Source organism: Heliangelus exortis, chromosome 8 (assembly GCF_036169615.1).
Source record: "Heliangelus exortis chromosome 8, bHelExo1.hap1, whole genome shotgun sequence".
NCBI classification, from domain to species: domain Eukaryota; kingdom Metazoa; phylum Chordata; class Aves; order Apodiformes; family Trochilidae; genus Heliangelus; species Heliangelus exortis.
In genome coordinates, this window is record NC_092429.1 from 22,648,047 (window position 1) to 22,673,095 (window position 25,049).

The following is a 25,049-nucleotide window of genomic DNA, read 5'->3' on the forward strand; positions in this document are numbered from 1 at the left end:
AATTACAGGGACACATCATATAACTTTAAAATGTTGCAACTCACATACTCATGTTGTATTCCGAGGTATCATTTTCCTGAATATTTGTCCCTTGCTGATTAACTTGCATGGATTCTTTATGTTTTACACTATCCACTGAGCCAGGCAAATGCTTGAAGTAAATAGTCATTGTGGTGTGTAGGAATTTAAATTCATTATTTTCCCTAATGGGAGTTGACTGTTCAACATGCAATAAACCGAGAGTTCAGGCTGGAGAGTGTTAACATCTTCGATCAAGTTCTTAAACCCCCATGTGCAGCTCTAGAAATTTTCAATCAATACACATTTCTCTACAACCCCACACCTTGTGGGATAACTTGTGTATACAGTAGTATGTCTGTCTCTGTTGGTCAGCCACAGAAAGGGAATTCTGTAGCTTTCTGACAAACTGCATTGACATCGACTGTCTCTTAGCTGAAGCATTTCACAGAGGGTTTCTTTTTCTACTTGGAAGCAGAGAAATAAAGCCTGTTTTTCTGGGATTTTGTAAGGTCGTTGTTTAATATTTGCTGCTAACTGATCTAGCAATTAATTTCCTTTTTTTTTTTTTTTTTTTTTTTAAGAGATACGTTGACCAGCTTGAGAGCATTTTTATATTTTAATTAACACGTTTTATTTGCCACTAAACAGCTTCTTAAATAAAATTCTGCATGAAAGAGTGACATTATGCTTTCATATTTATAGTAGGAATGTTGATTTAGTAGGTTCTGCTCCCTTGCCCCCACCCCACCCATCCCCCTTTCCCTTTATTAATAGTGAGGCTGGCTTGTGAAACCCAAAGAGTTAATCATATAAATTTCTCCTTTGGACCAGCAGACGATTTCCATCATTTTCAGCATTTGACTATGGAACATGTATAGAGTTGTTATACCTCTCTGTAATTCATTCTGCTGCCAACTTCATTCCCTTTTCTCTGCCTGCATTTTAATTGAAACAACATTTGTATTTTTGAGCCAGGATCTGTCAGAAGTCCCTGTGGCTAGTCTGTGGTACAAGTAGCAGCAGACGTGGCTTACCCATATGGTGTGGTGCTTCTTGTAAAATCCATATGGCCTTGTTGAAGGGAATCCCAGCGGGGATGTGAAGGGTGTTAATACCCTTCAGGCCAGGCCTTTCCCTCCTGGGGTGTCTATGGCATTGTCTTTGCAATCTGCCAAAGCACAAACTTAATTCCTTTTTAATAATCAATTATTTCAGTCCAGGAACGTGCGCTGTATCTTTTGCAATCACATATTCCTTGAATTTATTATTTGTTATGAGTGTTTTGGGTTTTTTTTTGGTTTTTTTTTGGTAAAAGTGAGCTATAGGGCAGTTGCTAGCAAATACAGGAAAAAGCCTTTTCAAAATCCTAACTTTATTTCTTTTACTTCTATTTACAGGAAGTACTGAATAGCGTTCCAAAGTTCTGCTTTCCTTTTGACATTGAAAGGTATGTGATACAGTTATAGTTTCTTTTAAAAAATATTTCATAGAAGATTATATTTAGCATAGTTGCAAGGAAAGATTTAAAGAAAAGGTAAACATACTGTACTCCTTAAACCTGCACTTGAAGATGAAAAGAACCTATCATTTGTGTTCAAATAAGTATGAAATCACTGGTAGGAAATTATTGCAGAAAAATGCAATCTTAACAGAATTTTAGGGGTATCTCTTTCAAGACAGAGCTATCAGCTCTGTCAAGATACATTTCTGGTTTCCAGTTTTGTCCATTATAATTGTAAACACCATCTGTTTTAATATAAAGATATAACATAGTTTTCTTCAAACAGCAAGCATCATAAAAAAAAATGCTACAGTGAACCAGGATATAGAAACTTACTGAGCAGTACTGAGAATGTGTTGTTTGAGTTCAAAGAAACTAAGAGTCAAATGGCATGTAAGTAACTAAATATGCAATTGATTTTTCTCAGAGAAGAATCAGTATGATTATTTTAAATTAATTAGCTCTTACCTTTCTGGTATCGGTTGTGACTTCTGTGTGATGCTGCTAGTCCTTTAAATTCTCAATATAAAACAATTTAATTAAAATATTTATTTAATTTTGTAAAAATAATTAATGTTAAGTACTAACTTGGTCTGGAATGTGCTACCTCAGTCTGGAAAATTCATTGAGCAAATCAGCAAAGCTTGAATTAGAAGCTTGGTTTGCATAATTAATGAAAGCTGCACCTAGGTAGTGTGCAGGCTGAGCTGGTTTCAGAACAACATTGGCATCAGTTGTAGATGGAGACTCAAAGATGAGAAATATCTGTTAGATGTAAGGAGCTGCTGTGTCTGGAGTGAAAGGCAGTGGGTGTACAGAGGGAAGAAATCTTGCAGAAAAGCACACTTGCAAAATCAAGATCTTCATAAATGCAACTTCCCTGAAGTAAACTAACTTCATTTAGTCTTTTATAGTTGAATTTAATTAAGTTGTTTGGGGCTTGAGCTGGTTAATCTCACTGTCTTTTAAGCTGTTTTAATGACTTAACTAATACCTCTGTCAGTGATGGCTTTCAAGCACTGAAGTCTTCAATGTGCTTAAGGTATGAACAGAATTCTGTTTAAAATTGGTAATGAAGATGAATAATGGAAATAAAATTTGTGATTAACAGAAAAAAGGTGAGGTTCTGTTGCTGCCATCCAGTGGCAAGAAGATAATCGGTGGCAGCAAATAATGATTTCAAATACCTTGTTTTGCAATAACTATTTCTGTTGAGCCATTCAGAATATGCTTAGTTGTGTGTATGAGGTGTGAGAGTTCAGTCAGTAAACTGTGGGAATAAATGAATTTATGGCATAGCGGGGTATGTATTTTAGCTGACTATCTGAAGGGGGAAATAAAATAAAGAAAAAAGGAAGGAAAATCTTCCGGGATGTTTGTTGTTAGTCTGTTAATACCCTTCTGTGCCCCCCTTCCAGACATCCTTTTTTGACTCTTGGCCTCATACTTGTCTGTACTCCCAGCTTCTCGTGTAGCTGGGCTTTAGGGGGTTGTGTGAGAGAAAGGCAATGAGACCTCACGAGAGTATAAAGGAAGCGTGGACAAGGAGGAGGGACGGAGCTGTTGTGGAGAAAAGGACAGAAATTCTAGAAGCTCATTGAAGAAAGCAGGTGGTTATTACCTGACAAGTTGTTTGTGTGAACAACTCACTGGCTGTGCAGTTTGTGTGCCAGCTACTGCTCACATTAGGGATTTTCTGTAGTGTAGATACATTACCACTTTTTTTTTTTTTTTTTTTTTAAGAAAGCAGTTTTCTGCTTTCTCACTTTTAATTTCGTTTTTAAATTTAGACTGATAAACTATTGAGAAGAACACTGTTTCAGCTCCTTTTTATATGTCTTTTTTCCAGTGGAAATTAAAGATGTGACAAGTGTTTAAATTTTTGTCTAGCCATAAATGTACTTTTCACTTGTCTAGTGAATATGTGCGTATAGATATATATTTAATATATGTATGTTTTTCCTCCTATAGAGGATAATGATAGACCATACATTTAATACCCCCAAGTATTTTACAGGCAGCTTCAATGACAATTTATTAACAGAAAACTTCATGTCACCAGACATACTTCATCTTCTATGCAGATGTTATAAATAGCTGTATACTAATCATTCTAATTATAAAGTACATACTGTGAATGGTGATTAAAAATTTAGAGGTAGCACACATTAAATTGATACAGAATCAAGCCAAAGAAACACACAATGGTGTAATGTTTTGACCATGACTTCAGCTTTGAGTTTTATATGTAATTTTTAAATGAAAGCAAGCACATTATTTCATTACTGCTGGTTAAGGCTCACATTTTGTTTTGAAAGTATAGGAAATGAATTGCATCATAGATGATCTTGAGAATTTGCTCCAAGAACCTATGTCTTTTTTTGTGTGCCAATAAATTACTTTAAGCTTACTAAATGGCACAATTGTTTTACATTCTAACGATTTGCTTGTAGATGTTTACAAAGAAGTTCTCTTTTTTTTCTGTTGAAGAATTTCTTCCTATATTTATTTCTTTATGGAATAGGAAGAATTAACATTTGAGAATGTAGTGATTTTAATTTTCTTTTTAATGTTTGCTAAACTGATACTAATACATCAGAAACAGCACTTTGTTCTTTTATTCCTTGAATCCTTTATGGAAATTCTGCATGGTTTTCTTCACTTTTTGTCTAGCCATAAATGTACTTTTCATTTGTCTAGTGAATATGTGCATATTCCAATAGTCTCCATAGACTCCAATAGTCTTCCATATTTTCACTCTTCCACCCAAAACTCCCATGTAACTTTGCAGAGAGCCCACACCTTGGTCTCTAGATCCATCAGCTACTCAGCTGGCTGATACCTAATGAGCATGCAAGGTCTCTTCTTCCTTTTGCTCCCATTTCAGATTCAGTCCTCCATTGAGCTACTCCACAATTGTGTCTGTGCTTTGAATCTCTCTCATTGTCTCTTCCATAAATATTTCCCTCCTCTCCTTGCCTTCCTCTGTCTTTTTCCTTTCAGGATGCATTTATTTTGCAGAGTATGTAGCACCCATGGCTTTTTAGTTAAGACACATTGGAAACTGCCCATAATGTGTACCTCATGTTTCCTGCTCTTTGCTCACCCACTCACAGGGAAGTGCTGTGTTCTGTGTAAGGGTGCTAATATTCTGTATTCTGTGCTGTATTCTGGAGTGTAAGAAGTGGCTCTGCTGCTCATGCTGTAGAGGATTTCTCATTAGCAGTGGAATATTGCTCAGGTATGGGAATTACTATGCCTATAATTCAACCCATTATCTATTAGGGTCAATGAGTAATGATGGCAGGAGTGACATCACTTTCACTACCCTGTTCTGGATAATGCTGTTTCTGTTGGTATTTCTAGTAAAATTCTGAGTGCAGAAACACTGCTATAATCAAGACAAATGCAAAGCAATGACTGGGGAAGTGATTAGATTTGCAGGTCTTCTGAAAGGCAATTGTAAGATACCTTACACAAAAATGTTCACATTAAAGTAAACAGATGAGGAAGAAAAGTAAACAATTGGGAACTATTTCAATCTGTACAGGTGAAGATGACTAAACAATAGTATTTCCCTTACACTTCACTCATGCTGGTTAGTTTGCAAGCTGGGTTGTGCACTGAAATTTCCAGCATTGCTTTGGTGCAGTTGAGTTCTTTCCATCTTTATCTCATTGTCTGATGGGATGTAGTATGAAATGTATGTGTAAGAGAAGGCTTGTTAACAACAGGTTGCAGCATGAACTGTGCACCATGGAAGAGTGTAACTTGGTTTTGACTGTGGCTTATTTGTTTTCCATGTGTGTACAGAAGTGGAGCCATCTGAGGGGAAACCTGGGCACACTGAGGGAGCTGCCACGTGCTCCTACAGAGCCTGGGCCAGGTATGGTGGCCAAGGCCCCTGGATGGAGCAGGCTTGTGTTGTGACTGAAATGCCCCCATTTTTGTGGTTTCTTTTAGTGCTTCTGTTGTGTCAGAAACATAAACCAAATTATAAGCTAACTATTAATTTTATTTTTGTGAATTTGCTTGTTTGTGGTAGCTTTTTACATTGTACATTGCTCAAGTGAGATAGGTCATTGGACCTGGAGGTGGAGAATACAGTCCTGAATACAGTCCCTGATTTGGGGACAGCAGTGAGTTGAAGGCCCAAACTAGGGTTACTGTCTCCTCAGTCTCCCTCACCTTGAACCACTATTGTAACATCTGCTTTTCAAAGTCCTTCAAGAAAGGGTTTCTAATCTATTCTCTGGTCTGGAGATAATCAGGTTGAAAAGCTGGTGGAGTTTGCTTTTCAGCATCAGGTGGGGAGATTAAATACATTTGGAATTTTCAGGTGTAGGTAGCAGCTGCCAAAACTTTAATCAGGACTGTATACTTTAGTTACACTGGTCAAGTATGTGTATCTGACAGTTTAAAATTAATACCAGTAGCTTTGTTTTCTTTTAAAATTAAGTCATCAAAATCTGTATTCCCATGAGTAAAGTCTTTCATTTTTTTAAACTCTGAAAAATCTCTGCAATTCTAAACCCTTTAAAAATTCTTCAAATTTTAAGCAAAAACATTTTAAAACACCTCTAGGTCCTGAACAGATTGATTTGGAAGAAGAGCAATTATTACTGAGAACAAGGAATAAATTTAATGATTAGATATGCTGGGTTTTGTTCGAAGAAAAGATTTAATCATCTTTCTCAAGGCAGCCTTAAAATGAGGCCTGAACAATAGCTTTAGTGTAAACAAAAATCTTTAAAATGACTCTTTACTTACTCCATGAGTAACGAAGAGCCTTTTCTGCATTGTGTAGGTGGGTACTTAAATTTTCAAAACTATTTTTATTCCTGTAGTGAACTGTAATAACCTTGAAAGAGCCCATTGTCGTCAGCAGGCTTAATAAGTATTTACACACATTCTTAGCTATTAGTGATTTATTGTTGTTAAACTAAGATTAAATGTAAATATGCAGGGCAGGAGTTGAAAGTCAGTCAAAAGCAAGGCAAAGGAATGAGTGAGTAGGAGGTGAGCGATGGTTAAGAACAATTTGTGCCTGCTTGCCCTGCTCAAGTGAGTAGATCATGCTGTCTTCAGATAGCTGACCAGAACAGGGCTTTGCAGAAAGCTTTTTAAACTCTGCCACGTGGTCCTGCACTGGAAAGTCTAGATAAAACTTTGTATAGGGAATTCTGGTGTGTAATAATTGTGGTTTACCTGTGTTGATTTTCATGTTAAGGAAAATTTGAGAGGCACCATTGCTGTCGTTCAGTAGCAGAGCCAGGAGCTGCTCCCTGCCTCTAAAGGTGAGATTTGTGAGCAACCTGAGTGTGGAATGAAAGGGAGAGGCATGAGCCACAAGGGAAGATGTTGAGTTGGAATGGTGAGATGGGATTAGAATTGCCTCTTCCTGAACTCACAATAGCTTCACAGGGCAATAGCAGAACTGAAAGTTTATTTGTAAAGTGCTCTTGTATAGTGACATTTTTATATTTAATTGCAGTATGGGTATTTTCCAATATCATCTTCAGGTTCTGGGAAGGAAGGACACAAATAACTTCAAGCAACTGATCCAAACTGGTGTCAGGTTTTGGGGCTAAGGAATTGTTTTCAAGCAGTAATGGAGAAGTCATATACCTGGCATGCATGTGCACAGTACATTAAACACAGTGCCTGCATAGATGGGCATCTATTATAAAAATTAATTTTTGTGAGTTATTGATGATCTCTTTGGCTTAAGGTGGTGCATAGACACCCCACAGTAACCATGCCAAGTGTTCTTATGGTGTAAGAAAAATCCTGCTGTGGCTGTAGGAAGCTCCAGGCTTAATGGTGGGATGCAGCAGAGCAAAGAAGAGGTGGGAGCAGTGTCATGTCCTGGATCAGGAAACCCAGAAAGATTTGGACTGGACCCCCTTGCTTTCTAGACTCCTTCTCAGAGAGGAGCCTGGGTGTGGCGGGATCCAATCCTCCTCCCAGGCCTGGGTTTCCCCCATAGGGTAATGAAACTATGACAGATAGAGGAAAACCCAACCATCCCACACCCTTTTATCAGATTAAGGTGAAATGGCACTCAAGGTCTATATTTGAACATAAGATCTATGGAAGGTATTAAAGCTGATACTATGGTTATTATATATGCTGCACAATCATAAAGGCTGATTATTTAGATCACAAAAGTCATAATACATAGATGTTAAAGCTGTGCAACCTGGAAAAAATTGTGGTTACTTAATGATTTTAGGAAAGAGAAAGAGAAAGTGAGGGAGTAGGGGAACAGTTAAGAGTTAAATTAAGAGAGACAGGGAACAGAAAATCACCAGTCCTGGATCCAGCGCTGGGACAGCCAATGGGGAAAGGGTGGTGTCAATGAAACTCCTGAAGCCCCCCAATGCAGCCCCTCATTTTATAGGGCTGTCTCCTTTCTTTCATAAGGAGTAAGTGTGGCTGAGGCATCACGGCTGAGCAGCCAGAATGGACTTCAGCCCCTTCTGTTCCTCAGTCATTTTCATCCTTAATGTTATCTTTACCGTGATATGCAAGACTTGGGCAATATGCAGCCCCTTTGTGTCTGTCCTCTCCAGTGATCCCTTTGGAAATGCTAATGAGGATTTGTTCCAGTGTTCAAAAAAGTGGTGTGGCACCACCCCTGCCGACCTGTTCTATTGGAGTGTTGAGAGGGTCTGATGGAGGAGGGGATTCCAGTGGTTCCTCCATCCAGTTCCTTACAAGCAAGAGGCAGCCAAGGTAGCTGCAAATGGTGCCTTACCAGTGCTGCCAACTGATCAGCCACAGCCCCCTGCCCCAGCCTGCCCAGGGATACTGAAACCACTCTGCAGGTTTCCGTGGGGATCTGCTCTCAGGAATAAAGAGGAAAATGCAAAGATGTGAAATTGAAAATGGCATCATTGTCAGGGGAGCAGTAATGCATTGTTATTGAGGGCTCTCTGTTGTATCAGGCATAACCCATGGGCAGCATGCTAGCTGTGCAGAACCTGAAAAATGGACTGAGTGAAAGGCATTCAGCATTTACTGTTCAAAGAGCACACTGTCTTGCCCCAGTCTATTGAAGACAAGCAAGGAAAATGCTTATCTTTATGAGTTGAGCTTAATTACGTAACTAAACCGAGTCCGTTAATTATCAGGGGTTTCTAGTGATTGTATTGGACTAAAGGTATCTTGTAATGCTTTGTATGCTCAGCACAGGCTTTTGTTTCAGCCTCGACACTGGATGTTCAGGAGGAATTAGACCAAACTGAAAAGAAAAGGTGACTCTGCAGTCTGGGTAGTGGTGTCACTTAACTCATCTTTAAGCTTTTGTCACACACGTGTTAAGCAGTGTAATGTGCATGTATGACTTTTCTTGCCCTTTGACCATCTTTTAATTTATTCTTTTCTAGGGAACTTTTTCACATTTTATTTTGGTGGAGATTTAGTAAAACCACACAACCAATAAAACCAACTCAAGCAGGGGATAAATTAAGAATAATTATTTTGTGCTCTTAAATAGGAAGAAAGTGAGATCTGTGATGGTTTTCAGCTTCCATGGGAATTCTTTTTCAGCTTGGCATCTAAGAATGAACTGCATATGACACATGTTAATCATAGCTCTTATTTGCTGGTGCTTAGGTATTCTGCTGCAGAAAGATCATGTAAGAATGGGAAAAGTACAGAGGACAATAGAATTACAGGCAGAACTGCCATATATACTACATTTCAAATCCCCATGCACTCCCCATTATAACTTTGTTTTAATTTGATATTAATTAAGTCATTAAAGATCCCTTCCAGCCCCAGCCATGCTGTGATTCATTCTGGATGAAAATGTCTATCTATGTAAAGCTGGTTCTCTTTGGGAGATTATGGAAAAAAAGCAGTACCTATTTGTGTTGCTTTTGATACATATCAGTGAGTGAACTTAAGATACAGTTTATTTGTGATCTAAAATGCTTACAGTGGAGGTATTTTGCAATTTCTATGAAGAGCACTGAAGTCTGGCTACACTGAAATTGGGTCCCTCCCATGCTCTCAGTGATTCCTCCATCTGAAGCTGACAGATTGCACAGGACAGAAAGGTGCCTGGCTTGAGAGCTTTAAGGAGAGAAGAGACAGTGAAGGTGCAATTTCTTCTTAGAAAGAAATTGGGAAAAGGTTCATACTGTCAACCAGAAACTGAAGGGTCAGGAATAGAGGTTGGGTCTGGGACCTGGAGATGAGTATGAGGAGTCAGAGGTGACACTGGAGGGAAGGTAGAAACTGAGAACTAAAGGCAGCAGCTGAGGCAGTGTTTGGGGGAGAGAGGAGTTGGAACATCAGGCAAGGAGATGTTGTGTATTCTGCCTCAAGTGGCTACGTGTTTTGATGCAGTGTTGGAGACATTATTGCTTATTATTTTAGCTCTCATGCTGTTCATTCTTAGTTATTTTTTGGCTTTTACATTTGCAGAACTGAAGAAGTTTGCTCTAGAAAATGAACTTGGAAATAAGTTTGTGTTTTGGGTGATGTGTAGCACAAAGGAGGGAGGAAGATGTGTGTGGGTGTCTGGGAAGGCCACAGGTCTAAACAATGAAGCTATTCTGAAGGTAAAAAAAAGGCCAAAACAAGCTAGCTTTCTAATGGCTGCCTTAAGCCAGGCCTGTATTATGACAAAAATTCTATAAATAATGTATTATATAACTTTCATTTTGGCTGCCATTTTCCAGTGTTGAGCTGTGCTTAAAGCTTGCTGTGTGTGAGAGGTGCTGTGGCAGGCTTGTACTGGTTCTGCTTGGGCCTTTCTTAGGAAAAGACCTTATGAAATGCCCTGTTGTTCAGCCTAGGGGCAGATCCTGTGGAGCATATCAGCTGGAATGTGGGGTGGGGGATCAGCAGAAGGAAGGACCCTGCCTCGGGGTCCAAGAGGCAGCCTGGAGAGCAGGAAGGGAGGGAAGGGTAGGGAAGCTTGAGCATGAAAATGCTGGAGACCAAAGACTTCACAATTCACACCTTATGTGATTTAGTGGGTTTATGAATGCATCTTATTTTTCAGGGTGTCCCAGAACCAGGTAGGACAGCATTTCACCTTCGTGCTCACCGACATTGAAAGTAAGCAAAGGTTTGGATTTTGCCGTTTGACGTCAGGAGGCAAGGTCTGCCTCTGTATTTTAAGGTAAGTTGGTATAAAAGAAATCAAGTCAAGGAGTGAATATAAGAAAAACAGAAGCAAAAAACCCCACAACCTTCTGCAGATACTCTGATACTGTGTTCTACTTCTCCTACCAGGGTACCCTTTCTCTGTAACAACGTTACCATTGATTTCACATGAAAAATATTTCCAAGCCCCATGTGATGGTGTTCTTGTGTGAGGCTAAGTAATTCTCTTTAAATAACATGAAATCTCTGCTTAAAAGCAGAGAACAATACACTGCAGCTTTGCAGGCTTTGGGTGTGTGGATATTTTTCCTTCCTAATGAGATCTTTGACAAGTATCCAGTAAATTTAACAACAGAGTACACTGGTTTGTATTCTCCTCCTTGGAAATATGAGTTTTGGGTGTCGCTTCCATGTTCTTTGGACAGACTTTATCTAATATAAGAAACACCAGAGTTGGATAATTCTCAATAAAGGGCATTCTGCAGAAGAGATACTGATAATGGAGAAATTGACCCCACTGAAATACTTTGTCTCTCTGCTTTTTCTTTCTTCTCTTGTAAGATAGTTGATTTGGTAATGACAAAAAATTATGTTCAGCTGTCCTAAAACCCTTTACATTAAATTATCAAACAGAGTGTTTTATGTAAAAAGCAAATTTACCACTTAGCTTAAGAGCCTGTAATGGACATAGAGGAAATGGAAACATCCAATTCAGTAGCACATGAGAAGAACAAGCTTGAAGTAGAATTGCCTCCCAAGTGAGTATCCCCAAACACAAGGTGGATGAGGAGCTGTGGGCTGCCAAACCCATTGGCAGCAATGGGGCATCATGGAGAATTTTAAAGAGTAAGCTTAGGAAACTTATGGACACAGAATATGAGGTATTTGGACAGCATGGAAGTTGGGTGGTTGTGGAAGCTGTCACTGGGATAGACCACGAGTTAGGGAGACAAACCCAACAGCAACTTATCAATGAAAGAACATATGGACAGGAAAAAAAGGTCAGACAGTACAGAAACTAGTAGAGTAGTACTTAAAATTATTGGATATATTGGATCAAGGCTTTTGTGAGCTTTTAAACAGAGCCTAAATTAATGTTGAGAACCAGAACGCTGGGTATTTGTGGGCAAGTTATTTAAAAGAAAGTATTTGCTATAACTGTTGCAAAAAAATATAATTACTTCCATGTCATGAAAAGGACAAAAGGAACAAATTGTATTCTGGAAGAGAATTGACTTTCTGTGATTCTGACTATACTTCTTTGACAATACTTCAGAAAGTTTTAATTCATAGGATTTTGGCGTGCATAATACTTAATCATTTCCTCTATGATACCTTTTGTTGATGTATCTCGTTAAGTCCTAAAGAGAAAATGTATCTTTATGCTTTTAGCTCTTCTCACTGTGTTAAACTTTTCTTCCCTCATCAAGCTAGAAACAAATTTTTTTCACATGTACTCCCTACACTGGCTGTCTGGCTTCTAATGCTGTGCTAACAAATGTTTCATCAGCTGTGCACACTCAAGTAAGCTACTGCTGGATGTAGTGCTGCAAAGCAAAGGACACATTCTCATCTGGTGTAAACTTGGGCATTTATTTTAACATTTCCCCCCAGACATACCTCAGCTAAAGATTAATCAATGGTCTGTTACTTGCTAGAAATAACTAGTGGCATTAACTAGTTAGAAATAACTTGTTAAATGAAAGTGGCAAGCTGTAATTTTTCACCTAACTGTGGTCAAGACATTGCCTTTGCTGCATTTGTTGTGACAGTTTCCAATGTATAATCCATAGCTGAGTGCTTAACAACACAATCTTCATAGCATTGTGCTTCTGGCTTGGTAGTCCATTTCTCTCCAGTTTATTTGTGTTTTATTTAGCTCAGACAGAAAGAATATATTGGTATTTCCATCTCCTGGTTTAGTATTTAGTCTGGTTTCTGCTCTCAATCCAAGATTTATTAGACATAACCAAGTGAAACAATCACTAGCAGGTTTAAGGCATTTTATCTGACTCTCATGCTTGTTGATCTTAAATTAACCAGAATCAAAGAAATGTTAACAAACAAATGCTGTCTTTCTATATAGAGTGTGTATTCATGTTCACACTTTATCTGATATCAAAATAAAATAAATTTATATTCACAGTGTGTACATACACAGCTCTGGATGAGCAATCTGTCTGCTACAGATATGTACACAATAGTCATTGACTTGTATAGAAACACAGAAATGTAGGTGTATATAAATACTATGTCTGACTACACATCTACTTTCATACTTACATGTAAATCACCTCAAATGAGGAACATATGAAGTTTGCTGTCTGGGGCATTAACAAAGACAATTAGAGACAGTTAAATACAGAAAAATTAACTAAGTGAAAAGGTTATCTAAAATCTAAATAGAGAATCTCTGAAAAAAAAAAAGCCAAGGTCATGAAAAGTAATTACTATAGAGATTTGGGTGGGCTGCAGAGTGAACAGGGCACAACTTTCCTCTTGTGACTGTCTTTTGTGGATGGTACAGGAACAGGTTAACCCATGCCAAGGCAGCTAAAGAGGTAGGATTTGAACAGGCTTCTAAACTGAAAATTGAAGAAAAGGCCTCAGGTCCTCAGGTTTTACATCAACAACCTAAAATTGCTTCTGAGATTAAAGTCTACTGGTTTATGTGATACCTCTCTAAAATTCATTCTTCATCTGAAACACTAATTAAAGAAGATCATCTCTGAATTTGCACCCAGATGGTCTTGCTTTAAAGTGGATTGTTTGAAGCAGGAAATAGGCTTTTACACAGAAATTTCCTCAAAATTTTGTGTTTTCTTTAAAAACCTTTTATATACACAAGTATATGAATTCTGTAAACAGAATTTTCGGCCACATCAAGTTCTCTATATGTTTACACAGTGAAATAAAGATCCCCCAAGGTAGCTATGCCAGGCAATTTTTTAAAAGAACTTAGTTGTCACACAGAATTGTCTAAAATGATCATGCAGAGCTTGACTGATGTTGTCAAACTCGAAGTGCAAGCAAGTGCAAAATCACAGTAAAATGAGAAAATAAATCTTGGATAATTCTCCAGAAGTTCTGTGTCATTCCTTTGAAAGTTTTATTTTGTTTTTCTTTAAACTGCATGACTGCTTTGTGAGGCTCTAGGTGACTCCTTCTGTGTCACCTCCTCCCTCTCCACAAACTGTTTATCTAATGCAGTCCCATAAGAGTAAGGGGTGCTAAAATGTAATACCTTGTTGTGCTCATATATATATATACTATACTGGATTTTTTATTCTTGTTCTACTTGATATATTTTAATTTGAATAATAATTTTGCCAGTTGAGATTTGAAGTGTCACAGTAGAACAATTCATATTCCCTTTTGAATAATAGGAGACAATTCTTCTGGGTATTGTTTCTTAATATCACTGATATTTGTAGTAGAAATAATAGTTTCTGGGTTTAGATGAAGTTGGTTTTGCTACCAGAACAGGTTTAGTATAAAGTGCAACTAATCTTACTGAAATGTGTTTTGTTAAAAATCTGCAGCTCTTGATGGACTCTGAGGTTATGTATTGTTATGTATCCAGAGGAATGCAAAATGCATCATTAAAATGCTTAGTCTTAGGTTTCATTAATTTTATGACTGTACAATTGTCACCTACATTTCCAAATGAAATACTTTAATAAGGAAGACAGGTTTATGTGCTGAGCCTTTGTAGTTATTCAGTTCAGACCAAGCTTAAAGCTTTCTCGCCCTTCCTTTAGGCAAATCCCTTAGAAGCAGAATGTTTCAATTTTACACATTTTGTGTCAATTTTCCAGACAGAAAAGTAGCCCCTAGACATTAGACATTTAGCTACGGAAAGGCAGTTTCCTTAGTTTTATTTGATTACTAGAAGTTAGATTCCTGCTGATAGTTCAGGACTGTTAGTGGTTACCTGACTCTTTGACAGAAAACATTTCCTCTCCTTTATTTAACCTTTGACTTGTGAATGTAAAAGTTTTATCAGAGCTATAGTAGGAGCACTAGTGAGGTGGAAGTCTACTTACAGCAACAAGACTTATGCCTGACTTTGAATAAAAGGTCTGAGCTCCTTGTGGCTCATTTGGATTAAAAGAAAATGTGAAGTATATTTTTAATTAACCATGAAATATGGTGGGCTCTTGCCTTTGTGACAGGCAGTGGCTGTACTTTTAAATAAAGCCCACTGTATTCTTAACCAGGGAATATGTAGCTATTTAAACAATATTGGGTATGTTTTGCTCTTTTTCTTTACTATGGGACAAGTGTTTTGTGGCAGCTGCAGAGAAATTCTTGAATATTGTTTTAGGCTGCTTAATTTTTGCCTTGTGTTTTTATTTTTGAAACAGTTATTAATTGTCACATGAGGAATGCAGAGATGTGTAGTATTAAAGAAAAATAGGCAAGGAACCACTAGTGGTCCTATAGTTTAAGAACTGAAATTATTTTAATTGAAGTTTAGTTTTGTAAATACATTAGAATTGAAAATGAATGCCCTGTTTTTCCTGTTTTATCTACTGTGAAGAGGCTTCATTGATAACCTTTTGACATTTTGTAAGACAGCTAATTAATTATGAAATTCACTGCTCAAATAATTTTATGAGGTATGGTAGTAGGGTCTTTCTATTAACGAACATTAATTTTGACTTTATCTGTTGTTAAGGTACATATTAATGTGACAGTTTTGAGTTAGTAGCAATATATCACAGGTCTCCTCTGTTAAACTCAGCCATTTCAAAACTGGTTTTTTTTGCAGTCAGTGCAGTTCTGCACAAACATGAAAAAAACTCTTACCCAACTTAAGAAGTGTCAGTGGACATCTGAGTGCTGAATGAATTTTCTGCACATGGACTAGTTCTGTGCTAACCAAAAATGAAATAATTTTGCAACATTTGCTAACAGGACAAACTGGAAGATTCTTCTACCTATAATGCTTCTGGTTTTTAGGTATCTCACAAACATGTGCCCCATACAATGTTTTATCCAATGCAATGTATTGATTAAAGATGTAAAGCCTGTATCATGGTGAATGAATCTCATCAGTGAATAAATCTATTTAGTAGAGTAAAGAAATTTATAGGGTTATTAACATGTGCTTGCAAAATCAGCCTGTGATTTGAGGCCAAAACTGCTGCTTGACATCCTTGAGGATGTTACAAAATAAAAAACTATTTGAATTGAGTTTAAAATGCCACCTGAATGCTATCTTTATATTGAACACAATCTGCTTTTTATGTTTAGCTTTGAATTTGGGGAGGCATTGTATAAGCACACAGACACAGATTCAGTCTTTATTGTTTATGAAAACAAAAAATGTAACAATTCCTTATTACACTGAATTAGTAGCAACCAGCAAATTCATAGAAGAAAAATACAAAAGAAACTTTTTTGCTTCCCAGTATGTCTTTATTATAATTTATTGCAATAGAAAGAGTATAATTAAAACTACTGACAAAAACTTTTGCAATTAAACCATGATTTTGAAGAAGTAAAGATTATGTGGAAAAGAAGCAGAAAGCAGTGCTCAGTGGCTTTTGGTTTAATGCCAGAGAGGGTAATGGAGTACTTGTTTCTATTACCTTAATTTCTCAAGTTTAAGAGGCATGTTGAAATTATATTAACCTCTTGTCTGTGGTTACAGGGCTTAAAGCAATTGTTTTTTCTGTTGTTCAGCTCAGAAAGGAAACTGGCATTTTTAAACCATCTTCAAGGAGTTTGTTTTTACAAGGTTTTTCTTTGTGGTTTCCTTACATGAAGAAATGGCATTGTATCATCAACCTGACTGTGCTAAGGGAAGAAATTCTCGTATGAGAATATTGTAAGGAATTCTCCTATGAGTACTCTGGTCAGCATGCCTTGCCATATAAAAGAAAAATGTCCCTTGGCTTTTTGCTAGGGCTCATTAATTTCAAATAATGAACTTGACCCTTTTATACACAGACTTAAAAATTCCGTTTAATTTTTCTTTTCACAGTAAGAGGTGAGTTGAGATTATAGAAGAAATACAGTTAATATTTTATTGAAATAGGAGCATTTATTGTCATAGAATACTGACAGATAAGAGTATCCTATGGAAAATTGTCCACTTCTTATGCAGCAAGTATAGCAAAAGCTTGTGAAGCTTTTTTAGTTATAAAAATACTTTGCCATTTGTTCCTTACTCATACCTTGATTTGGACAAAATGCTAAACCAGTGTCCCAGTCCCTGTGGTGGTTCTAGACTGGTAAAATCGTTCAGTAGCTCTGAAATTCAGAGGTGCTCTCAACACTGTAGTGAGCAGTTTCATTCACCTGACTACAATGCATTCCCACAATATGTAAAAGCAGGTTAGCATCATCTCAGAAAATAATAGAACAGGAGTCCCAGGTGGAAGAAAACTCAAGGAGCAGATGTTTGAGGTGCTACTATGATGGGCGAGCAGCATTCATGCCTCTAAGCAGTGAGTGGACTTACACAGGTGCAGTGAAGTAAATTTGATGATTGTGTAAGAATATATTGAAAAACAAATGCAATAATGTCACACCTTAACTACTGTCAACAATACCAAGCATTAAAAGTGTCTGTAAGCATTAAGAGGTTGGTGTAGTTTTGATTAATAGCCAGTACAGTGCATGGTAAAGTGTGATTGAAAACATTAATACAGTGGCTCTGAAAGAACTCATTGCCTCTTTGGCTTGGCTGGTGTTTGTTTCTTTTAATTATTTGTTTTGGGGTTTGGGTTTGTGGGTTTTTTGTGGGTTTTTTTTTTTTTTTTTTTTTGGGTTTTTTGGTTTGGTTTGGTTTTCTTTTTTTTCTTAAGAACCATCAGATAGGCTTTTATAAGGGTAGTAAAGAAAGATTGTTGGAAATTGCATAACTGTAACTATGTTCAGATTTTTGCTGTCCTCTGTTTTTGTCCTAAGAACTGGGATCTGTTTCTAAAGCCTTGTCAACTAGGTACTGAGAACAGAGGTTTTACAAAGAAAACATGAACCTTACTGCATGCACTGCACAAAAGTAAATGACTTCTTACGAGCCACAGTTGCCACTGGCAGATTTCCAGTTCCTCTCAGGGAAAACATTTAGGTTCTGCATACTGGGATTTTTCACTTGCAGTTAGCATGTTTCCAGATAAATTTGAAATTATAAGGTCTGTCCATAAAACATGCTGAAGCTTTTAAGAAATACATTGAAAGTGTATCTGTGGAATTACAGTGCCCTGAATATTGAAGTGTGTAGTGTTACATATTAGCATAAAAATTAATAAAGGCATTTCAGCACTTTTTTCCTTCCCACACCCCTTTCTAATTTCATATGACTGACATTAACTATACTATTACCTTTTTAGCAATGTTCTTTCTGTTGAAATTCTAACAGAAATGAGAATGGTGTAATTTGTAGATAAGGAGTAATTTGTAGTGGTAATATTAGGTTTACCAGACTTAATACATCTGTAAGATGGGCTTATAGTGATTATGTAAAGTTTTGTAGCGTGTAGTCACTAAATACAGCACTGTGATAGGTAACTGTTCTGTAAATAGCAAAAAATGGAACTGCTGCCACTGTTTTTGAGGTTTTTTTTTTTCCTCATGCTCTTCAGCTGTGTCTTATCTATCTTAGTTCTGTTTAAATCACAGAGTATTACATGCATATGGGAGGCAGACTTGTGTTAAAAGTCTGTTAAGTGTGCAGGTATTAATATGCTGTATGTTTGCAATATTAGTCAAGGTTCTCATTTCAGTGAATTCTACCTGTAGGAATGACTTTATAGGGAAGACCAATATTTTTATTTATAATATGACATCTATACTAATGTATAGCATTGCACCATTTGTCAAATATGGGATTCCTGGTCTGCCCAGGTGAAACTGTTTTTCTTTCTCCAAGGAAACAACAATTCTGTCAGTCTACCAGGTACAACTGGATATAGAATTCAAAAATCTCAAATAATATGACTGCTGAATACTGTAGCAATCAAAGATAATGGGAATGTGATTTTGCAACATTTAAAATTATTTTTTGTGCCTTTAAAATAATGAGTCCTGAAAGTATTATGAGCTAATCTAAGGTTAATAGAAATTCAAGTAGCTGTACATAAAAATATGTAGCTTTGCTATTGTCTACCAGTGATGTACCATTACATTTGTGGCAAAAAGGTTTATATATATGTTTTATTTATTTGTAAAAATATTATAAAAATGTGCAATTCATATTAATACTAGTAGTATTTTCTAAGTATTAGAAAAAGTTCATTGATATTTTATTAAAATGCTTTCTTTCCCTCCCACTTTAGTTATTTACCATGGTTTGAAGTCTACTACAGACTCCTAAATACCCTGGCAGATTATTTGGCTAAAGAACAGGTATTGTTAGATACTCTTTTTTTTTTGGTAAAATATTTTCCTTGGAACAATTGTCACAATTGGTGTGCTCAAAAGTGATTCTATACTGCTTAAAAGTTTAAAACTTTAGTAGAATTCAGAAGCATGTTTTGACATTCCTTTTACATTAATTTCATATTGAAATTCTAAGAATCTGAAGATACAGCTGCCACTGTCACTTGAATCCCACATTAATCTTAAAAAGCTGCTGAGAATTTACCTTTATAAAGTGCCAGTCTGAGCATAAACAAGTCTTGGGTGAAGTGTGAGTAAAGTGTCACATTGCTGGAGCTCTGTGTGACATATTGATTGTAAACTGTAGGACTCTGGAACTATCTGATTATCAGTTACAAACACGTTTTTTTCAGGACTGCATAAAATATGATGTACTGTTTCACCCTTCATATTAACTTAAAACTACCTCTTGTAATTCTGTCATTTCAGCTAGCAAGACAAAATTACTTGCAACATTTGGTGAAGAATCATGATAGTTTACTTTGCATATTCATGAGCAATTAGACATATTCCAGGATTGCACAGGAAAGGAAAGAATGGCATCTGGCTTTGCTGTAGACTTTAAAGCTATACCTTTCTGCTTTAACTGTATTGATACACTAGATTGTAATTAAAAAAAAAAAAAAAAAAAGCCTCAACAGAGAGCCATGTGCAGTAGACTGGAAAAGCTGACATTTCAAGAATATATGAACTAAAGAATAAGTAATTGTGCAGTATAGTATAATAAATGGACTATAGGCAATGATAATCCTTTACATAAAAAGAAAAAGCAGTAGGAAGTTGTGGGGTTAGCTGTGTTTAAATAAAGTTAACTGTGGAATACATTTAGGTCTTAGAAATCATATAATGAGAGTCCCTGATTTCACTGTAACAGTAAAAAATTTTGAGGCTGTGTTTGACAGAAGGGGTAGAGATTGTCTTCCCCTGTGTTCTGTCATTGCAGCTATTACTGCAACCATTTTAAGTTGCTGCATTATAAGTTTGTTGTCTGATATGCTAAAAAATGTTTTGATGGGTCTGAAACTTTTATCAATGTATGGAATTATTTTTTAGTATTGCCTTGTGCCATACCTGTTGCTGAGGAGGCTGTTGGGTGGCATTGCTTCCTCCTGGCTCAGACACTCTTTATCTGACCAAGAGATAGACCCAATGGCTTGTTTAGTAGCATGATATCCAGTAACATTATCATTCTTTCAGAAGCAAACTGATATTTTTGGTTTTACTTTGACAAAAAGTATTTAATCTGCATGAACAAAAACCCTAAACTGAATGAACCCTCTGAACCAAACAAAAACTCCAGCCACATCTATTCCACAAGTAACTGTTTCTTTTAGAGGTCAAGGTAGGAGATCCTAGTGAAAGCTGGTAGCTGCATGTACTTTTTTGTAAACCTTATAAACTGTTTTATGTGCTCGGATGAATCATTTTAAATTATACAACTGTGTAGCTGCATATTTAATAAACCTTTGAATAGACAAATATCATGGCTAACAGTTTAAGGAAGATGTCCAAGATGCACAGACCACCATTTTCAGTTGAAAGTAATGTGATTAATTTAAGGAGTAAATGGGGACTTACCTAAGAGATTGACTTGACTTGTAGATAGTCATTTTCTGAGACAGAAAATTGGCATGAACTTTATGCTTAATATTTGAATACTTCCCCAAACTGCAATACTATCTCATTAAATATATATATATATTTGTCAATATTTAGTTTGATGTGTAGTAAATGCAAATGTTTCAGTCTTTCTGCAATAATTATCTACCTTTAAAAATATTCCCTATAGGAAAATGACTCAAATGATTTGTTAAAATCATTGTACAGCCATCCTGTGCCAAAGGCGAATGCTTTAGTCAGTTTAAGTGTGGTAAGTGTTCTCTTTTTGAATTCTACTCCTATTACTGACTATAAAATAAGGTTGAAACAAAGCAAAAAAAGTACCCTTTGTAAAGAGTAAACTTATCTTGCTTCCCATCATTATCTGGCTTGGATAATGTTTTTTTTTCTTCTTCTTTGCAGAACAGAATTTTTCTGTTTCATGTTGCTCTCTTAATGTCATAGTCATAAAGAAGCAGAAATTTGAATAGTGCTCTTTGGATGAGAAAGTAAACCACAGTGGGATCTGGCAGTGCTAGAACTACTTTTTTGTGCTTCCAGCTGTTTTATGTAGATAATTTTAGTTTCTCCTGCTGCGAATCAGGAGACACTAACTCTGTTTTATTGCCTTTTATGTCAGAGTGGGTAGATTTGCAGGACTGGACAGAAACTTGAGTAAGCTGGATTCTTTCTCATCTTCCTAATTTTGCTTAATCATGCAAAAATTATGGCAGAAGTTCACTGCCTTACATGAAATTTTCAGCACATCTAGGTGAAAGATCATGTCCAGACCCACCTTGCTTTTGTGTTATGACTTGTTGTGGTGTGGGAGTGGACATATATAGTATGGTGAGGTGATGCTGGCACAGAAACAGCAAAAAACTGAGCCTGTCGCTGCTACACTTCCTGAAGTTTTTAACAGAAGTAGCATCTGGATGCATGTTTAAATTCATTTGTAGTGCCTGCATGAGATGCAGAGCTGATACAGAGCTGATACAGAGCCTCTGCTGTCTCCAAGACACTGCTCATGTTCACAGCATCTGTACAATTACTGCCCACGAGTAGCTGCTTGATTGAACTATCACAGTTTGCAGAGTGCAGAAAGAAGTGATTTTGTAAAAGCTTCCCTTATACACACACTGAACTATCATTAGATTATTTATCTTGACTTTCTTTGTGTCATTTCTTTTTAATTCAAACTCCTTTATATTAGAGGTGAGCCCAATGCTTCAAGTCAAGTAAGCACAGGCCGTAGAAAACCATCTGGCCCTGCTATGAAGCCACACAGAAATGGGGAGTTTCCCACTTCCACCCCACCAGTTTCTCACCCTGGCCACTTACCATGCTACCTTTATTTTAATTTGTCACATTTCAAGTTCCTTGTTACACTTTTGTGGCTGTAGAGGCCTTGTGTTTTCCCTCTCAAACAGGGCTAATCCACTGCATTTGGAAATCCTTCCAGTCTTGTGTGAGGTTTTTCACCAGAGCAACCTACTGCAGTTGGAATTGTTTCTTTTGATAAGTTTTTTTCTTTCTGTTGTCAGTGTAATATTTTCAAATTATTTTCAATTCATAATACTTTTACCAATACCTCTGTATATCAGATAATATTTTGACATAATTTATTGCAGTATTAGAAGCAATTCTAATTTGGCAACTCTAAAAAGCTTTATAAAGTTGTTTAAAAAGCCTACTGTGTTTCAGAGGGTCCTAGAAAATTTTTAAATATATTTTTCCTTGCATTTCTTGCAAAGTCTTACTGCTTGTCACTGTCAAGCATTGCAATTTATTTTGCATAGAACTTGCCTACCTCAAAATGAATGTTTTGATGAACTTGAAAATGGGGGTTGTGGTGTATGTAGCTGGCAACACTGAGATGACAAATGGTTTGCTATAAAGTTGATTCTTGCTGCTTTTATTTCAATATCACCTGACTTTGGAATTTTATTTTTGCCCCCACTGTATCTTATTCCCAGTAGCTTGTTGCATCAAGGAGTTTTGTAATCTTTTTAGTTGAACAGTGGTTATCTAAATGCAGACCTTTTGCCAAAGGTCTTTACTTTGCCAAAGGTCTTTTTACTTTTGCCAAAGGCCATTACTTTTTTTGCCAAATGCTCAGCTGCAGGTACAGCTGAACAAATATTGTGGGATCAGAGGAGGCAGAGTAGGAAGGGGTAGGTAAGCCTGCATCAGAATGCTTGTTGGATCTACAGGCATCTCTTCATTTTTAAGCTCAGTGTTGCAGGGACCAGGGAAATGTTTATGGGCATTTTCAACTGTAACCATGTCTGGCTGGTGTTTTATATTCATGTTCCTTTCTTGCTCCTCATCTATTGTAAATAATCTAGACTGGAACTGCCAGGAGTAATAGAATTAAAAAGAAGTTACAGTCTGAAAATAATTAGAGAAATGACATCATGAGGTGGCTTTTCATTGTGCCAGGCTGTCTAGTTAAAATTTCATGATGCAGAGTTAGAGATCCCTGCCCCCAGTCTCTCAGGTGTGCTGCAGGATAAAGCTCACAGACACTGGAGAGGGGTTTAGATGACAGACCACAGTGGTACTTAGGATTGTTTGTATATTATCATCCATAAATTGTGACCAGTGGCAGGACACATGATATTTCCCAGTAACCCTTGGTCAGAAGGACACCAAAATGTCTTACTCCAGTTAGGGACTGAGTTCCACTCTCACCTGTCTGTCCCAGTAACACACATTCCGTAGCTGCAGTTTATGAGGGGTGATCATTAATTCTATGAAACTTGAGCTTAAATGTACTTTGGATCACTTTTATTTTATCCATGGAAGACTAACAGATGTGATTTTTTTTCTTTCTTGTTTTTTTTTTCCTTTCCTTTTTTCCATTCATTTTTAGTTGGAAAAGCTAGATAAATTGTCTGAATTCAAATGGGGGAGCAATACAAAAATAAAATGTATATTCAGCCAATATTTTAAACGTGGAATATTACAATCATTAGAGTCACCTTTGGCCTTTTTGTTAGAAAACTAAACAGTCAATTGTTCAATCTTTCTCTCATCTTGCCTAAGAACCAAGAGCTGATTTTTGCAAGTGAGCAAGTTTTGAAAAAACAGCCTTGTCTTGTATCGGTGAGTTTAAAAGGCCCTGACTCTCTAAAGTCTGTTGCAATCAAAGAAACAATTACCTGCTATAGGGGATTTCTTTTGATTTCAGGCTTATTTATACCTGTCCTTTGGGAAATTCTGCTGCTGTCTTTCATGTAAAAGAGCAGTCTAATATTAATGTACCTGTTCTGTTTAAATCAATCTAACTTCAGATCTCTGTGTGCCTGTCTGTCACTGTCCTTTTGTTAAAACTGCAACCAAAATCAAACCCTTAAATCAATGAACAACTTGCAATTTTAGTGTCCCTTTTTTAGAGAAAACTTTATACAGCACAGCAACTATTAATTTAATGTCTCTGCCAAGGTCTTACATCTTCCTAAGGGAGTTCACAAAGATGTACAAGGACTCCATACCACATTATTTTTGCTGCTTTATGACTCTTAGTGACTGCAGTAATGGGTCTTTGCTTCTCATACTTCTGACTTTTTCTGTTTAATGAGCGAAATATTATTACTTTTTAAATTATAAATTATTACTTAAGTTATTAAGATAATTACTCAGAAATCTTCTGATAAATATTCTGTGACCTTATTGCATATAGAAAGTAATTTTCTTTTCTCACTACTGATGAATGTAAACGTTCCATTAATCTGAATATTTTCCTGTTCCTGATGAGAAAAAAAAAATCTTGTTTTTTCTCTGTGTTGATGCAGAACAATAACCTGGGATATTTGTTCTGCAAATGCTGTGATGTTTATGGGATGCCTTTTTTTAAGCCATTTTTTTCCTTAAATTTTTGACTATTGCCAAATGACCTAATTTGTGTGGAAACTTTTCTCTTAAATGTATCCTGCTTGTTTAATAAGTCTCTCCTACATTGAGTTAATAGTATGAATTTTTTTTTTTCTTGAACAGAATTTGTGTTTAATATCTTTTAGATTTCCTTTATGTCTTGGTATATCTTTTCAAGTTTGTCTTGAAAACAAATTGTCTTTATGTTGTTCATTATAATTTTAAAATATGCTATAAAAACAGTCTACAAAAAAGTCAGAATTCCATTTAAAAGCAAATAAAATCTTAAAAAGTCAATAATTATCCCATTTCCTTAGTATACCCTTAAGGATTTTTGTCCTTCAAGATTTAGACTATTCAGAAATGTCCCATAATTACTGAGCTAAATTCATGTTTGATAACTATTAAAAGCACTGAATCACTGAATTGATGAGGGTAATTTAAATTACATCTGGTTTTAGTTTAATCCATTTTAAATTTACATCCTAGATGGCCTCAAATGAGGATGCATAAAGTTGTTAATGTATTTCATAAA

General features: G+C 36.4%; 1 protein-coding gene across 4 annotated transcripts in view; it reads left to right on the forward strand.

Moving 5' to 3' along the window:
• DENND1B (DENN domain containing 1B) overlaps positions 1–25,049 on the forward strand; it is a 167,310-nt gene that overhangs the window by 51,423 nt on the left and 90,838 nt on the right. For 3 of the 4 annotated variants that reach the window (XM_071751047.1, XM_071751050.1, XM_071751049.1), the window contains 5 exons: positions 1,419–1,468; positions 10,542–10,661; positions 18,937–19,006; positions 20,829–20,909; positions 23,687–23,746. In XM_071751047.1, the coding sequence (XP_071607148.1) occupies positions 1,419–1,468; positions 10,542–10,661; positions 18,937–19,006; positions 20,829–20,909; positions 23,687–23,746 (381 nt within the window). The remainder of the gene's footprint in view (positions 1–1,418; positions 1,469–10,541; positions 10,662–18,936; positions 19,007–20,828; positions 20,910–23,686; positions 23,747–25,049) is intronic. The other variant, XM_071751048.1, reaches the window with a different exon arrangement.